At 46.2% G+C, this 17,454-nt stretch overlaps 2 protein-coding genes across 2 annotated transcripts; one reads left to right on the forward strand and one right to left on the reverse strand.

The window, feature by feature from the left end:
• The first annotated feature begins 7,601 nt into the window (after positions 1 to 7,601).
• On the forward strand, positions 7,602 to 11,597 carry LOC124699238 (DNA-directed RNA polymerase V subunit 5A-like). The gene is made up of 4 exons (XM_047231571.1): positions 7,602 to 7,930; positions 8,062 to 8,238; positions 8,665 to 8,778; positions 11,176 to 11,597. Exons 1-4 carry the CDS (start codon positions 7,625 to 7,627, stop codon positions 11,299 to 11,301), a joined length of 723 nt encoding a protein of 240 aa, XP_047087527.1. The 5' UTR covers positions 7,602 to 7,624; the 3' UTR covers positions 11,302 to 11,597.
• A 401-nt stretch (positions 11,598 to 11,998) lies between these two features.
• On the reverse strand, positions 11,999 to 13,510 carry LOC124696296 (cyanidin 3-O-rutinoside 5-O-glucosyltransferase-like). The gene has a single exon (XM_047229034.1). The coding sequence runs from the start codon at positions 13,508 to 13,510 to the stop codon at positions 11,999 to 12,001; it is 1,512 nt and encodes a 503-aa protein (XP_047084990.1).
• Positions 13,511 to 17,454: the final 3,944 nt, after the last annotated feature.

Here is a 17,454-nt window from a genome sequence, read left to right on the forward strand (position 1 = left end):
AAACTTGGCAGCAGCCTCTACTAGTAACGGAGAGCATGCAAGATCATAAACAGCACATATGTAATAACTTGATAATTAACATAACATGGTATTCTCTATCCATCGGATCCCGACAAACACAACATAGAGTATTACGGATAGATGATCTTGATCATGTTAGGCAGCTCACAAGATCCAACAATGAAGCACAATGAGGAGAAGACAACCATCTAGCTACCGCTATGGACCCATAGTCCAGGGGTGAACTACTCACTCATCACTCCGGAGGCGACCATGGCGGTGTAGAGTCCTCCGGAAGATGAATCCCCTCTCCGACAGGGTGCCGGAGGAGATCTCCGGAATCCCCCGAGATGGGATCGGCGGCGGCGGCGTCTCAGTAAGGTTTTCCGTATCGTGGTTTTTCGCATCAGGGGTTTCGCGACGGAGGCTTTAAGTAGGCGGAAGGGCAGAGTCGGGGGGCTAACGAGGGTCCCACACCATAGGGCGGCGCGGGCCCCACCTTGGCCGCGCCGCCTTGTGGTGTCGCCACCTCGTGGCCCCACTTCGTATGCTCTTCGGTCTTCTGGAAGGTTCGTGGCGAAATAGGCCCTCGGGTCTTCGTTTCGTCCAATTCCGAGAATATTTCGTTACTAGGATTTCTGAAACCAAAAAAGCAGTAAAACAGAACCGGCACTTCAAAGCATCTTGTTAATAGGTTAGTTCCAGAAAATGCACGAATATGACATAAAGTGTGCATAAAACATGTAGGTATCATCAATAATATGGCATAGAACATAAGAAATTATCGATACGTCGGAGACATATCAGGGCGGCAACAAAGCTTCTTGATGATATGATGACAAATTACTCTGAATGGCACACGGAAAGAGCTCCACAAGGTAAGAAGGTAAATTCTGTTGAAGAAACCTCTTCCTTGAGTGATAAGATTGATGCTATTATGTCTATGCTTGTGAATGATAGGACTAATGTTGATCCTAATAATGTTCCGTTAGCTTCATTGGTTGCTCAAGAAGAACATGTTGATGTAAACTTCATTAAAAATAATAATTTCAACAACAATGCTTATCTGAACAATTCTAGTAATAACTATAGGCCATATCCTTATAATAATGGTAACGGTTATGGTAATTCTTATGGGAATTATTACAACAATAATAGGAACACACCCCCCTGGACTTGAAGCTATGCTTAAAGAATTTATTAGTACACAAACTGCTTTTAACAAATCTGTTGAAGAAAAGCTTGGGAAAATTGATATACTTGCTTCTAAAGTCGATAGTCTTGTTGCTGATGTTGATCTTTTGAAATCGAAAGTTATGCCTAATGAAAATCATAATAATAAAATTGTTACTACAGCAAATGCCATCCAAGTTAGAATTAATGAGAACATAAGATTGATGGCCTAATTGCGTGCTAGGTGGGAGAAAGAAGAAAATGCTAAAGAAGATAATATAGCTAAAGTTTGGACTATTACAACCACTAGCAATGCTAATGCTCCACATGTTGCTGCACCTGCTACTAATAATGGTAAAAGGATTGGTGTTGGCAATGTTACTACTTCTAATGCAAAGCCTGCAAAACTGCCGGAAACTGCTAAAACTGCTGAAACTGCTCGTGATAAACTCGCTGAAATTTTTTCCAACATTGGGGATGATGATCCCATTGCTTTAGATTATAATGGTTTGGATTTTGATGATTGTCACATCTCTGAATTTATAAAGTTCTTACAAAAACTTGCTAAGATTCCTAATGCTAGTGCTATAAATTTGGCTTTCACAAAACATATTACAAATGCTCTCATAAAAGCTAGAGAAGAGAAACTAGAACGTGAAGCTTCTATTCCTAGGAAGCTACAGGATGGTTGGGAGCCCATCATTAAGATGAAGGTCAATGACTTTGATTGTAATGCTTTATGTGATCTTGGTGCAAGTATTTCCGTTATGCCTAAGAAGATTTATAATATGCTTGACTTGCCACCATTAAAAAATTGTTATTTGGATGTTAATCTTGCTGATCATTCTACAAAGAAACCTTTGGGGAGAGTTGATAATGTTCGCATTACCGTTAAAAATAACCATGTCCCCGTTGATTTTGTTGTCTTGGATATTGAATGCAATGCATCTTGTCCCATTATATTGGGAAGACCTTTTCTTCGAACTGTTGGAGCTATCATTGATATGAAGGAAGGTAATATTAAATATCAATTTCCTCTCAAGAAAGGTATGGAACACTTCCCTAGAAAGAGAATGAAGTTACCTTTTGATTCTATTATTATAACAAATTATTATGTTGATACTTCGTCTCTTGATAACACTTGATATACACTTTCTGCGCCTAGCTGAAAGGCGTTAAAGTAAAGCGCTTATGGGAGACAACCCATGTTTTTACTACAGTACTTTTATATTATATTTGAGTCTTGGAAGTTGTTACTACTGTAGCAACCTCTCCTTATCTTAGTTTTGTGCATTGTTGTGCCAAGTAAAGTCTTTGATAGTAAGGTTCATACTAGATTTGGATTACTGCGCAGAAACAGATTTCTTTGCTGTCACGAATCTGGGCCTAATTCTCTGTAGGTAACTCAGAAAATTATGCCAATTTACGTAAGTGATCCTCAGATATGTAAGCAACTTTCATTCAATTTGAGCATTTTCATCTGAGCAAGTCTGATGCCTCAATAAAATTCGTCTTTACGAACTGTTCTGTTTTGACAGATTCTGCCTTTTATTTCGCATTGCCTGTTTTGCTATGCTTGATGGATTTTTCTATTCCATTGACTTTCAGTAGCTTTGTGCAATGTCCAGAAGTGTTAAGAATGATTATGTCACCTCCGAACATGTAAATTTTAATTGTGCACTAACCCTCTAATGAGTTGTTTTGAGTTTGGTGTGGAGGAAGTTTTCAAGGATCAAGAGAGGGAGATGATACAATATGATCAAGGAGAGTGAAAGCTCTAAGCTTGGGGATGCCCGGTGGTTCACCCCTGCATATTTTAAGAAGACTCAAGCGTCTAAGCTTGGGGATGCCCAAGGCATCCCCTTCTTCATCGACAACATTATCGGGTTCCTCCCTGAAACTATATTTTTATTCCATCACATCTTATGTGCTTTGCTTGGAGCGTCGGTTTGTTTTTGTTTTGTTTGAATAAAATGGATCCTAGCATTCATTGTGTGGGAGAGAGACACGCTCCGCTGTTGCATATGGACAAATATGTCCTTAGGCTTTACTCATAGTATTCATGGCGAAGGTCGAATCTTCTTCGTTAAATTGTTATATGATTGGAATCGGAAATGCTACATGTAGTAATTCTAAAATGTCTTGAATAATTTGATACTTGGCAATTGTTGTGCTCATGTTTAAGCTCTTGCATCATATACTTTGCACCTATTAATGAAGAAATACATAGAGCTTGCTAAAATTTGGTTTGCATAATTGGTCTCTCTAAAGTCTAGATAATTTCTAGTATTGAGTTTGAACAACAAGGAAGACGGTGTAGAGTCTTATAATGTTTACAATATGTCTTTTATGTGAGTTTTGCTGCACCGGTTCATCCTTGTGTTTGTTTCAAATAACCTTGCTAGCCTAAACCTTGTATCGAGAGGAAATACTTCTCATGCATCCAAAATCCTTGAGCCAACCACTATGCCATTTGTGTCCACCATACCTACCTACTACATGGTATTTCTCCGCCATTCCAAAGTAAATTGCTTGAGTGCTACCTTTAAAATTTCTATCCTTTACCTTTGCAATATATAGCTCATGGGACAAATAGCTTAAAAACTATTGTGGTATTGAATATGTACTTATGCACTTTATCTCTTATTAAGTTGCTTGTTGTGCGATAACCATGTTCCTCGGGGACGCCATCAACTACTCTTTGTTGAATATCATGTGAGTTGCTATGCATGTTCGTCTTGTCCGAAGTAAGGGAGATTTACCACTCATTTAATGGTTAGAGCATGCATAATGTTAGAGAAGAACATTGGGCCGCTAACTAAAGCCATGATCCATGGTGGAAGTTTCAGTTTTGGACATATATCCTCAATCTCATATGAGAACATTAATTGTTGCTACATGCTTATGCATTAAAGAGGAGTCCATTATCCGTTGTCTATGTTGTCCCGGTATGGATGTCTAAGTTGAGAATAATCAAAAGCGAGAAATCCAATGCGAGCTTTCTCCTTAGACCTTTGTACAAAGCGGCATAGAGGTACCCCTTTGTGACACTTGGTTAAAACATGTGTATTGCGATGACAATCCCGGTAATCCAAGCTAATCGGGACAAGGTGCGGGCACTATTAGTATACTATGCATGAGGCTTGCAACTTGTAAGATATAATTTACATAACACATGTGCTTTATTACTACCGTTGACAAAATTGTTTCTTGTTTTCAAAACCAAAGCTCTAACACAAATATAGCAATCAATGCTTCCCTCTGCGAAGGGCCTTTCTTTTACTTTTATGTTGAGTCAGTTCACCTATCTCTCTCCACCTCAAGAAGCAAACACTTATGTGAACTGTGCATTGATTCCTACATACTTGCATATTGCACTTGTTATATTACTTTAAATTGACAATATCCATGAGATATACATGTTATAAGTTGAAAGCAACCGCTGAAACTTAATCTTCCTTTGTGTTGCTTCAATACCTTTACTTTGATTTATTGCTTTATGAGTTAACTCTTATGCAAGACTTATTGATGCTTGTCTTGAAAGTACTATTCATGAAAAGTCTTTGCTTTACGATTCATTTGTTTACTCATGTCATTACCATTGTTTTGATCGCTGCATTCATTACATATGCTTACAATAGTATGATCAAGGTTATGATGGCATGTCACTCCAGTAATTATCTTTGTTATCGTTTACTCGCTCGGGACGAGCAGGAACTAAGCTTGGGGATGCCGATACGTCTCCGACGTATCGATAATTTCTTATGTTCCATGCCACATTATTGATGATATCTACATGTTTTATGCATACTTTATGTCATATTTATGCATTTTCCGACACTAAACTATTAACGAGATGCCGAAGAGCCGCTTGTTGTTTTCTGCTGTTTTTGGTTTCGAAATCCTAGTAAGGAAATATTCTCGAATTGGACGAAATCAACGCCCAGGGGCCTATTTTTACACGAAGCTTCCAGAAGACCGGAGGACTTACGAAGTGGGGCCACGAGGCGCCGCCACAACAGGGCGGCGCGGCCTGGGCCTTGGCCGCGCGGCCCTGGTGTGTGGGCCCCTCGTGACGCCCCTTTACCTGCCCTTCCGCCTACATATAGTCTTCGTCGCGAAACCCCCGTACCGAGAGCCACGATACGGAAAACCTTCCAGAGACGCCGCCGCCGCCAATCCCATCTCGGGGGATTCGGAGATCACCTCCGGCACCCCGCCGGAGAGGGGAATCATCTCCCGGGAGGACTCTTCACCGCCATAGTCGCCTCCGGAGTGATGAGTGAGTAGTTCACCCCCGGACTATGGGTCCATAGCAGTAGCTAGATGGTCGTCTTCTCCTTATGTGCTTCATTGTCGGATCTTGTGAGCTGCCTAACATGATCAAGATCATCTATCCGTAATGCTATATGTTGTGTTTGTTGGGATCCGATGGATAGAGAATACTATGTTATGTTGATTATCAATCTATTACCTATGTGTTGTTTATGATCTTGCATGCTCTCCGTTATTAGTAGAGGCTCGACCAAGTTTTTACTCTTAACTCCAAGAGGGAGTATTTATGCTCGATAGTGGGTTCATGCCTCCATTAAATCCGGGACAAGTGACGTAAAGTTCTAAGGTTGTGGATGTGTCTGTTGCCACTAGGGATAAAACATTGATGCTATGTCCGAGGATGTAGTTATTGATTACATTACGCACCATACTTAATGCAATTGTCTCGTTGTTTGCAACTTAATACCGGAAGGGGTTCGGATGATAACCTGAAGGTGAACTTTTTAGGCATAGATGCATGCTGGATAGCGGTCTATGTACTTTATCGTAATGCCCAATTAAATCTCACAATACTCATCATATCATGTATGTGCATGGTCATGCCCTCTCTTTTTGTCAATTGCCCAACTGTAATTTGTTCACCGAACATGCTATTTATCTTATGGGAGAGACACCTCTAGTGAACTGTGGACCCCGGTCCATTCTTTTACATCGAATACAATCTACTGCAATACTTGTTCTACTGTTTTCTCGCAAACAATCATCATCCACACTATACATCTAATCCTTTGTTACTGACAAGCCGGTGAAATTGACAACCTCGCTCGTTACGTTGGGGCAAAGTTCCGTGATTGTGTTGTGCAGGTTCCACGTTGGCGCCGGAATCCCCGGTGTTGCGCCGCACTACACTCCTCCGCCATCAACCTTCAACGTGCTTCTTGGCTCCTCCTGGTTCGATAAACCTTGGTTTCTTTCTGAGGGAAAACTTGCTACTGTACGCATCATACCTTCCTCTTGGGGTTCCCAACGGACGTGTCGACTGCACGGATCACTCCTCCGTCATCGATCCCCCGCTGCTCTCTCCGGCACGAACATCAAGTAGGCGGCTCTATCCGCGGCCACCGCCTCCTAACGCAGCAGCTGCTCCAGCTCCTCCCATCGTTGACGGTGATCCAACTCCTGCCTCTGTAGCCGGAGCTGCATCTCCGCCAAACGCGGCCTCTCGTAGACTTCATCCTGACAATGCGTCTCCTCCCGCTGCAACCGCCGCAGCGCAAGCTCCTCCCACCCCTTCTGCTGGCGCGCCTCCCGCCGCCGCGCCTCCTGGTCCGCCTTCTCGAGCGCCAGCCGGTTCTCCTCCTCCCGCTGCCGCCGCTCCGCCTCCCGCCGCGCCTCCCGCAGCCGCCACTCCTCCTCTCCCGCCGCTCCGCCTCATGGCCCTGCCGCTCGTCCGCGACATAGGCATCTACGGTCGCCGCTAGCGCCGCCTCCTCCCACGCCTCGTACTCTGCGAGCTGCGGGTCTTCCTCCATGACTTCTACGGCCGCCTCTAGCACCACCTCGTCCCACGAATCCCACATTGTGCTATTTTCTAGGGTTTTTGCAGCAATGGCGGGGAGGAGAGATAATATAGACAGCCGACAAGGCGGGAAACATCCCACGCGGTGTCGTGGCGGGAGAATTTCCCGCGCGGCATCGTGGCGGGAGAGTTTCGAGCCCGGCGTCGTGGCGGTAAAATATCCCGCGCGGCGCCCTGGAATCACTGACAGGCGGCTCCCATGCCCAAAATTTTCCGCCTCGCGAGGCGCCGGCGCGCCCGATTCGCTCCCTTGGCGAAGGGACCGGCACGGGTTGCCGACACTTCTATTGGGCTCGGGAAAGCGCCGGCGCCGTTTGGGGCGCGCCGGTGTGATCCTATTTTCGCTCCCGGTCTCCAAATCGCTATCACGACCGCTATGAGTGGGCTGGTGGAGTGGGCTGGTGGAGATGCTCTTAGGGTACAAAGAATATGTGAATCTATATCTTTTAGGGCAGGTACAGTGCAGTCCTACCACGTGAGGGTGAGAATGTGAAGGCTCGTTCGCTTTTTCACCTACAACCAAAACCCCCAATTTCCTCCCAGTCCCAAGACAGAAAAGGAAAGAAATTCATCGCCTCCCAGAATTCATCGCTCACCATGGACTCGGCGGAGAGCTCCGCCGCCTCCAACGTCGCCGCCGCAATGGCCGTCGACGACTACCACGACGCCGCCCCCGAGGTAGGCCACTGCATATCGTCCATGGTCGACTTCAGTGGCGTTGAGAGCCAGCGCCTGTTCCTGGCGCGCCGCACCGCTTTGGAGATGCTGCGGGACCGCGGGTACAGCGTCCCGGAGGCCGACCTCGCGCGCACCCTCCCGGAGTTCCGCGCCTGGTGGTCCGAGACGCCCGAGATCGAGCGCCTCTCCTTCTCCACCACCCTCGCCTCCGACCCCTCCAACAAGGTACTTCCCCCCCCCCCCCCACCCCCACCCCACCCCCACCCTATCCCTTCCCCCATTTTCCTGAGATTTAATTCCTTCCCCATATTTGTGTCGGGGTAGCACATATACTCTTAACTATGTGGTTAACTCAGGCGCGAATCGTGTTCTGCCCACCCGAGCCCATCAGAGTCGCAGTTATCCGGGAGGTCTTTGGCCGAACCAAAGAAGACAACTTGTCTTGCCTGATTCTGATATTGCAGAGCAAGATGGGATCTAAGGCTAGAGACACTATCAAGGAACTGTTCAAGTTTAAAGTGGATGTATTCCAGGTTAGTTTCCTTTAATTCATCGATAGTCTATTCTAAACTTGAAATGGTACATTGTATGCAATTGTAATGCAAAATGAATTACAGTCAAAAATAATATTGCAAAATGAAATTCTGCAAGTAAAGGATGGCTCTTTCTCCTTTTGTTGTACCTTGTATGCATAGTGCCATTTCATCAAGAAAAGCGAGTAACTTAAATTTTGTATTTTGTTTATTCAGTATTGATGCTCATCATAATGATGTACACTCATACTGCTTAGCATCAGAGTACAATGTATATATTTCTGCTAGTTATGCATTTTTCTCAAATCCTTGCTCACAATTTTCATGACTTGAGTCATACACAGTTGATGTTTCGCTGGTTTATACTGTATATTAACATTCTACAGTTTACATACTCGAATTTATGCACTCTGCTCTCCAATATAGATCACAGAACTGCTGGTGAACATGACTAATCATGTTCTGAAGCCCAAGCATCAAGTGCTGACTGCAGAAGAAAAGGCCAAGCTGCTGAAGCAGTACAATGTGGTGGATTCACAGGTATTTATCTATAGCTCGCTCACAATACTGTATAATTCTTGTTTTCTGATGTGGATTATGTGATGCTGTTGTGAAAAATACATCTTTATAATATATTATACTCACTCCTTGCCACATTGTAGTGCACATAAGATTTTTAAAAAGTCACACAATGTTAACTTTGACCAATTTTTTTGATAAAAGCATCTACATCTTCCATATCAAATGTATACCATATAAAAATATACATTGTGGGGAATCTAATGATATTGATTTGGTATTCTAGATGTTGATATTTTTTCCTCCATACTTGGTCAAACTTTACATCGTTTGACTTCTAAAAATTCTTATACGCCCTACATTTTGGCAAGGAGGGAGTATTATTAAGACAATACAAAATTTGTGGTGGAGATTCATCTATCCAGTATTAAGATATCTCAACGTGGATATTACAAGAAGAACAACTGGTAAGTTTTAAGAGAAAATACTTGATCAGGATTAAGGATTAGATCATGCAGACTCTTTTAGTAGGGCCAAAACAGAGAATGAAGATAGTAATAATAAGGAAAGTACAATGACTGTACTTAAGGAAACGGGCAGCATGCACAACTAGATGGGAGATTAGGATATCCTATGAAATCCAATGGGGGCCATGGGCAATAAGGATTCTGACCAAAGGAACACGTACACACATGCATGTTCCTTTTGTCTATAGAGGCTGAAATTTCTTCATCGTTGAGCGTGATTCCGTGATTAAGGACCAGATTATAATGACGTAGATGACTTCATTTTTTATGTGATTCTGTAGTAAATGCAACTCTTATTTGGTGGACAAAGAGTAAAATCTATTTACAAATCTTTAGTGGAAAGATTCTGTTTGATGAGTACAACTCTAATCTCCTATACTAGTATAATTTTTGAGAATTAATTCCAGATACAAATTAGCATTTGGGTATACATATATATATTATTTGTAAAAATACAACTCTATTTTGAGAGAAGCAACCGTGGCCTCTACAGTAAGAAGAGCATGTACAATATTGCATTTATATTCCACTATCTGCATTATGATTTGCGGGTCGAGGTTGAAGGAAAATAACACAAGCTTTAGATAAAAAGCATCATTGTTTAGATTTAGTTCTTTGTGGAAAAACCGAAAAACTATTATAACCGCCTTATGATGAGTGAAAGATAGAAATGTCACAGTAACACAAGTATTTTGTTTTGCATGTGGGTCATATTTATCACTAAATATATTACTAAAATATATGTTTTTAACCATTAAAATAGTATTGAGTTGGATTTAAAAGTAATATCTCAGTACATTTCATTGAAGGATTTATATCGTACACCGTACGTGCTTTCTTGGTACACGCTTTTGACTTAAAGCCCACCTATATCTTGATTGATATATCGAAATACCAATCTTTATTTTTTGATTACCTTCCTTGCGTATGGATAAGACCGAATTCATTCTTTTTCGAAACCGATTTCGAAAAAGAATTACTAATCCTTAACTTTTCAAGGAATCCTTCATCAGTGGTTGTGAATGGCTGACTTTTTTCTGTTTTTCACAGCTGGTTTTTGTTTCGGTTTGTAATATTGTCTGTTTTATAGCAGAGAACAGAACAAAAAATTATAGAAGTTAGCGACAAGAATAAAATAATTGGCAGTGAAACAATACCGAATATAACTACATAATAAATCTAGCCGTGCAAATGTGCTGGTCAGCCAGGTTGTGTATGCTTAAGTGGGATGACTATGCAGCGGGCTTTCTTGTGGGTTAGAAGTATACAGTCAAAATATTTTCTTATTTGATGAAATATTTGACTCCAGCCTATAGAATTCCTAATTTGTTCTTTAGACAGATGAGAAAGATCACCAGCTTTAGACAAAGATCTATTATGGAGTTCCTAGTTTGTTATCTATCCATGCAGTGTTTTCATGTATATCGCAGGCTCCTTACAAATAGTTAACAGAATCTTGTATTGGAAATATGCTTATCTACCCATGATTTGTTTCATAGTCATTGCGGGGGATGCCGCAGTGTTCTTTATGTTTGTGTCGACTCTTGACATGCCTAATCACATTTGTTATTGGCAATTTATATTGAGTGAACATTAGGATTTCAGTCCCTCAGAGCAAACGCATTCTGACCGTCAGATTTTACAGTGTACGGTGGATGGCAACTTTGATTTTTACTGCCACGTGGCAAAGTTTCCAGGGCCCACACCCGATTTTTTCCTGGCATCTTCTCTGTAGTCGCTCTCGGAAGCAAACGAGGGCAGGTTCGCGGGCGATTGGCGTCCTTGTTATTAGCTTTCTTGCCCTTGGATTCTTAGTTTTAGCATAGCTACCTCAGTTTACCAGAAAATGCCTTTACATCACTTGATTGAAATTGATGTTTTTATGTTCCAGTTGCCTCGCATGCTGGAGACGGACGCTGTTGCTCGCTACTATGGCCTGAGCAAGGGAACGGTGGTCAAATTTACATATGACAATGAGCTCACAGCAAACCATGTGAGCTACCGATGTGTTCTCTGAAAGATACGGCATTGTTTCAGTGGATCAAGGTTGATGTAAGCTGTTAGCCAAGACCGCCTGGCGGCTAATGTACTAGTGTACTATGTTGTCGTCTGTTCTTTTTTTCTTTCTTTGTGGTGGAACTATGCTGTCCTCTGCTAGGCCTCGTCGGAATGTAGCTATTTAGGAAACCTGAACTATTACCCAACCTAAGTTAGTATCTGGTGTTCAGTTTGAGATGCTGTTGGAAAATCTGGGACAGGTTGTTTCCGATGACCTGTGGTCAACGCATGTCTCTGAAAACGGTTATGTGTCGCTCTGAGAGAATCACTGAAATAGATTCGAGCAGAATCAGGTTACAAATTCCGTTCAATTTGGCAAAGCAACGTTTAACATTTTTCTTGCAGATGGGCGGCTGTTGCTGCCGCTGTTGTTTGTGTGTTCATCAGTGCTCTTGGTGCTGTCGCCGTTTCTTTGCCAGTGTTGTTTTTGTTCATGTTCGTAGTGGTACTTCAGCTTCCTCGTGTCTGTTACTGGATTCAGCATCTGCTCCTTCTACCTGAGGTCCTGAGCGAAGCCTGAAATAATCTTGTACAGCTTAATTTGTTCTCAACCGGTGGAAATGAATTCATATTATGTAGGGAATGTTTAAACACGTGAATAACTCCCTTCGATTCAAATATAGATTCGTGAATGAATTCGTGGTGCTACTTTGGAATCAAGTGCAAGACGGTGGCGTCGAGAGGATCTCTTGTGCACGTCTAGCGAATTCATCCAGGTCTTGCACCATCTTGACGAAGCTTCGAAGGCTTCTCTCCGACGGCCCGCCGGCGGCCACCGCCTCCCGTGCCTTCCCCTTCCAAACCCTCACGTTCGCCGCGATCGCCTCGGCCATCTCGCCGCCGCCGACCACCAGCTCGACGCACCTCGCCAGCTCCGCGCCGGTGAGCGCCCCGTCGGCGTCGCGCTCCGCCCGCACGCCGACGCCCCACTCCTCCTCCAGCAGGTGCGCGTTCACCGGCTGGTCAGACCAGCTCGGCGCCGCCACGACCGGCACGCCGCACGCCACCGCCTCCAGCGTGGAGCTCCACCCGCAGTGTGTCACGAAGCACGCCACGGACGGGTGCGACAGCACGCGCACCTGGTCGCACCACTCCACCACCACCCCCTCTGTCCCCGCCGCCTCTGCTTCCTCGAGGAGGAGGCGGTCCACCTCCGGCGAGCGCCCCTCCCGGCGCACAACCCACAGGTACGGCCGCGCGAGGCGGCGCAGGCCGAGCAGGATCTCCTCCGCCTCCCGCGCGCTGTACGTTAGAATGCTCCCCGACGACACGTACACGACCGACCTGGCCGGCCGCGCGTCCAGCCACGCCATGTACCCGCTCTTCTGGTCCTGCTTGAACAGGTGGACCCTGTCGTCTTCTTTTCCGGCTCCGGGGAGCGGGACGGCAGGCACGCCGACGGCGAAGACGCCGGCGTCCAGGTACGGCCGGATCGCCTCCAGAGCAGTCGCCTCGAGGGCTTCGAGCGTGTTCACCAGCACCATCATCCCCTCCTCGTCCATCTGCTCGAACAGCTGGCGGAAGCCCTGTAGGACCATCTTGGAGATCCCGTTCCCGCCACCGGTGGCGTCGTCGACGATGAAGGACGGCATGTCGCGGATCCTGAGCGGGCGGCGGAGGCCCGGCAGCGCGGCCTCGTGCGCCAGGTCGGCGGCGTGGGAGGCGACGTCCTCGGCGTGGCCGTGGAAGTAGTGGTAGTAGGCGGCGAGCGCCGTGGCCGGCTGGATCCAGTACATGGCGAGCGCCAGCCCGTGCGCGCGCGCGACCTCGACCACGGCCGGCATGTTGAGGGTGCACACCACGCAGGTGACCGGCCGGCCGGCGCCCGCGAGGCGGCGCACCACCGATGAGAGGCTTTGGATGCTAGCTCTGCGGTAGCGCTCCCTGTCCTCGTCCGAGTCGGAGGGCCAGGTGCCGTCGTCCAGGCCGTCGGAGAAGGGGATGTAGGAGATGACGCCGTCGCTGACCTCCTCGTCGCCGGAGGAGGACGGGAAGAGGCGGCGGTGGCCGAATACCTGCACCGAGAGCGTGGCCGTGACGCCGTCGATGCCGGCGAGACGGCGGGCGAGGGAGCGGGCCGGGTTGAGGTGGCCCTGAATCCCGTAGGCGACGACGAGGAAGTTGCAGCTAAGGCTGCCGTCGTCGCTCTGCTCTGCTGCCTCGGCCATCACGGTCAGGGATGTTCGTGTCCGGCGAAGATGATACGGAGTAGTAACAAACAATAGAATTTGGTGTAGAGTAGCACAGCTCAACCGGCCGGCCCTCCTCTGCCTTTTATATTGCTCATGTCTTGTGATACAAGAGTGAGAGATAGATATAGATATACAACAAATAACAGCTATGGTTAGGATACTAACAACTACGTGCTATAAACACGTTTTAACACCCTCAATCTCAGCCACTTTCAACAAGGTTAAGATTGCGCCTACAAGCATGAAAAACTGGTAAAAGAAGAGGCTTAGTGAAGATATCTGCAATTTGATCCTTGGATGAAATAAACAGAATCTGGAGCAACTTCTGAGCAACCCTTTCTCTGACAAAATGAAAGTCCACCTCAATGTATTTTGTCTGTGCATGAAACACAGGATTAGTAGATAAATATGTTGCTCCAAGATTATCACACCACAAAACAGGAGAGCGATCTTGCTTGATTCCAAGTTCCTTAAGAACTGACTGCACCCAAATTATCTCAGCGGTAGTATTAGCAAGCGCTTTATATTCAAACTCAGTACTGGATCGAGAAACAGTGGCTTGCTTTCTTGCACTTCAGGCGATCAAATTACCACCAAAGAAGATGGCATAGCCCCCCGTTGATCGCCGATCATCAGAATCTTCTGCCCAATCAGCATCACAAAAGGCGGACAACAAACTGGCAGAAGAAGGACACAGACTGAGTCCTTGAGTTACTGTCAACCGAACATAGCGCAGAATCCTCTTGACCGCAGCCCAATGAGTATCTCGGGGTTCATGAAGGAACTGACAAACTCTGTTAACTACATAAGATAAATCTGGTCTAATCACAGTGAGATATTGTAGACCACCAACCACACTACGATATCGAGTGGCATCATCAGGTAAAAGAGGAGTCCCAACCGAGGAGCTCAAAGGATCAGTCACAGTCATGGGAGTGTTGGCTGGTTGGCACTTCTGCATACCAGCACGACAAAGAAGTTCATTTGCATACTTCTTCTGAGTGAGAACAAGACCACCACATGACTGACAGCGCACCTCTATCCCAAGAAAAAAAATGCAAGGGGCCTAGATCTTTGACTGCAAAATCAGACCGTAATGTTGCAATAAGCTGAGTACTAGCAGTAGAGGATGTGCTGACCACAATGATATCATCCACATAGACAAGAAGATAAACTGTACCATCAACCCGCTGACGAATAAAGAGAACTGAAGCTGTAAAGCCAAGTTTACCTAGAACAGAGCTCAACCTTGCATGCCACGCCCGCGGTGCCTGTTTGAGCCCATAAGTTGCTTTCACAAGACGACATAGATACCCTGGACGAGTATCATCCTCAAAGCCAGGTGGCTGCCGCATATAGACTTTCTCATCCAATATACCATGCAGAAATGCATTTTGAATATCCAACTGATGCAAATGTCATCTTTGAGAAACAGCGAGAGAGAGAGAGCAACAGACGAATGATAGTAGGCTTTACCATAGGACTGAAGGTATCTGCACAGTCCGCACCATAACGTTGCTTGAATCCCTTTGCGACCAAACGAGCTTTGTATCTTTCAATAGACCCGTCAGCACGATGCTTAACTTTGAACACCCACTTGAAATCAATCACATTCATACCAGATTGCCTTGGAACCAGATGCCAGGTACTGTTCCGTTGCAGCGCATCAAATTCTTGCTGCATTGCTTCTCGCCAGTGAGGGATTAACAGAGCACGGCGATGATCAGTCGGTTCAGCCGCTGCTGCATCTGCATGGGGCATGCACGTCGCGAGCCATGCCACGGTACCGTTTGTACGCGTCTTGGGGCGCCGTATGCCTTGGCGTAGCCGCGTGACAACACCACGAGCAGGAGATGGCAGGGCCGATTCGGAAGACGGCGGCCCAGGCGACCCCGTAGCCGGATGCGGAGAGGCCCGCGCGGAAGAGTGCGGTGATGGTGGCTCGGCCTGGTGCTCGTGCCCAGGCCCACGTGCGGGAGACGGAGCCGCAGGGGGCACGGGATCTGCATGGAGATCGATGTCCGTGTCGCCCGAGGCTGCATGGTGATCGACGTGATCATCTGCTTCAGCGTCGCTGTCTGGTATCTCCTCCAAACGTGCTCCACGGCCGATTCCTGTACCTTGGTTAGGAAGAAAATTAGGTGCGTATGCAAAATCATTCAGTTGGTCAGATGTAGGAGTGGAACGATGCATGGAGGAATTATGAGATGTGTGGGGTAGATTGGAAAAGGGAAAATGGTTCTCATCAAATACTACATCGCCAGAAATGTAGACCCAATTTGTGGGAACGTGGAGACATTTGTACCCTTTATGAAGTAGACTATACTCATGGAACACACACTTTTTAGACCGAAACTCTAGCTTCCGTTTGTTTTAGGGTCGAAGGTGGGGCCAACAGGCGCAGCCGAAAACCTTAAAAAAGGTGTAGTCTGGTTTTTTCCCAAGGAGACGCTCAAGGGGTGTTTGCATGTTGATAACACGGCTTGGAACACGGTTAAGAAGAAAACATGCAGTACTAAACGCATCTCCCAAAAATCGAAAAGGAACAGACCCATGTGCAAGCAGTGTGAGCCCTGTCTCAACAATATGTCGGTGTTTGCGTTCAGCCATGCCGTTTTGCGGATGTGTGTGTGGGCATGACACACGATGAGATATGCCATGTCAGCAATAAAGAATTTTTTCAACTTAAGATATTCACCTCCCCAATCAGATTGTACATGAATAATTTTATGACTTAGAAGTCTTTCAACATGCTTCTGAAACTCAAGAAATATATGCAAAACATCTGATTTATGCTTAAGGAGATATAACCAAGTAAAACGACTATAGCCATCAATGAAACTGACATAATAGCTATGACCACTGACAGAAGTTTGTGCAGGGCCCGACACATCGGAATAAATAAACTCAAGGGGTTTCGTTATTACACGATCTGAACTAGGAAATGGAAACTGATGGCTCTTGCCTTGTTGACAAGAGTCACAAATTACATTATTTGATGGAGAATCTAAGGAAAGTTTATTCCTATGGAGAATATGCTTGACAACAGGTGTGGCTGGATGACCTAAGCGTGCATGCCATTGCTCCCGTGAAACTCGAAGCCCGCTGAAAACACGTCTCACGGATGGATCATCAACACGGTAAAGACCACCATGGACTCCTCCTCTAAGGAGTATTTCCTTCGTTGCCCGATCCTAACAAAAAAAAATACCAAGAATGAAACTCAAAGAAGACATTGTGATATTTAGTGAATCTAGGAACTGATAAGAGATTTCTAGTTACACTAGGAACATGGAGGACATCTCGGAGTTGCAGTTTGGATCCTGTCCTTGCCTCCATAGCGTTCCTTCAAGGTGAGCTGGTCCAGCTCCGAGGTGAGGTGATCGGTTGCTCCCGAATCAGCGTACCATCCAGAGTCGATGGCGTACGAGGGAGTGTGGCCGCCATGGTTCTGGCCGCCATTGCCAGTATGGTGACCACCATGAAAGGCTGCTGCAGCCTGGCGATCTCCATTGTTGCTCCGTCGTTGCCGATGCCGAGAAAATCCTTCTTGAAGTTCTTGTAGCACATGGATGCTACATGGCCCAGCTTGCCACATAGCTGACAAGTGGGGCGCGGGCGATCTTGAGGTTGAGGATGATCGAACCCGCGAGCCCCCGCACCACCATCGCCGCGCACGAAGCTCGGAGTAGGCAGCATCGAGGGCGGTGGAGGCGGCTTGAAGAAGTCCGGGCGAGACGGACGTGAGCCACCGTTGCCACGGCGACCGAGATGCGCGGAGTGGACGTCCCAACGGAGCTGAGCCTTGCGCGCCTCCATGCGCTGCTCGTTGTTGCAGAGCTGCGCGTAGACGTCGCGGATTGGCAGCGGTGTCTCCCTGTTCGAGACACGGTCGACGAAGGCGTCGTACTCCTCGTCCA

The sequence above is a fragment of the Lolium rigidum genome, chromosome 3 (assembly GCF_022539505.1).
Source record: "Lolium rigidum isolate FL_2022 chromosome 3, APGP_CSIRO_Lrig_0.1, whole genome shotgun sequence".
NCBI lineage: Eukaryota > Viridiplantae > Streptophyta > Magnoliopsida > Poales > Poaceae > Lolium > Lolium rigidum.

Excerpts from the sequence above, each read along its gene's own strand:
- LOC124699238 (XM_047231571.1), top strand. The coding sequence starts at position 7,625 with ATGGACTCGGCGGAGAGCTCCGCCGCCTCCAACGTCGCCGCCGCAATG. Across the intron at positions 8,239-8,664 it reads TTAAAGTGGATGTATTCCAG|ATCACAGAACTGCTGGTGAA; the intron begins GTTAGTTTCCTT and ends TCTCCAATATAG. Across the intron at positions 8,779-11,175 it reads ACAATGTGGTGGATTCACAG|TTGCCTCGCATGCTGGAGAC; the intron begins GTATTTATCTAT and ends TTTATGTTCCAG.
- LOC124696296 (XM_047229034.1), bottom strand. The coding sequence starts at position 13,510 with ATGGCCGAGGCAGCAGAGCAGAGCGACGACGGCAGCCTTAGCTGCAAC.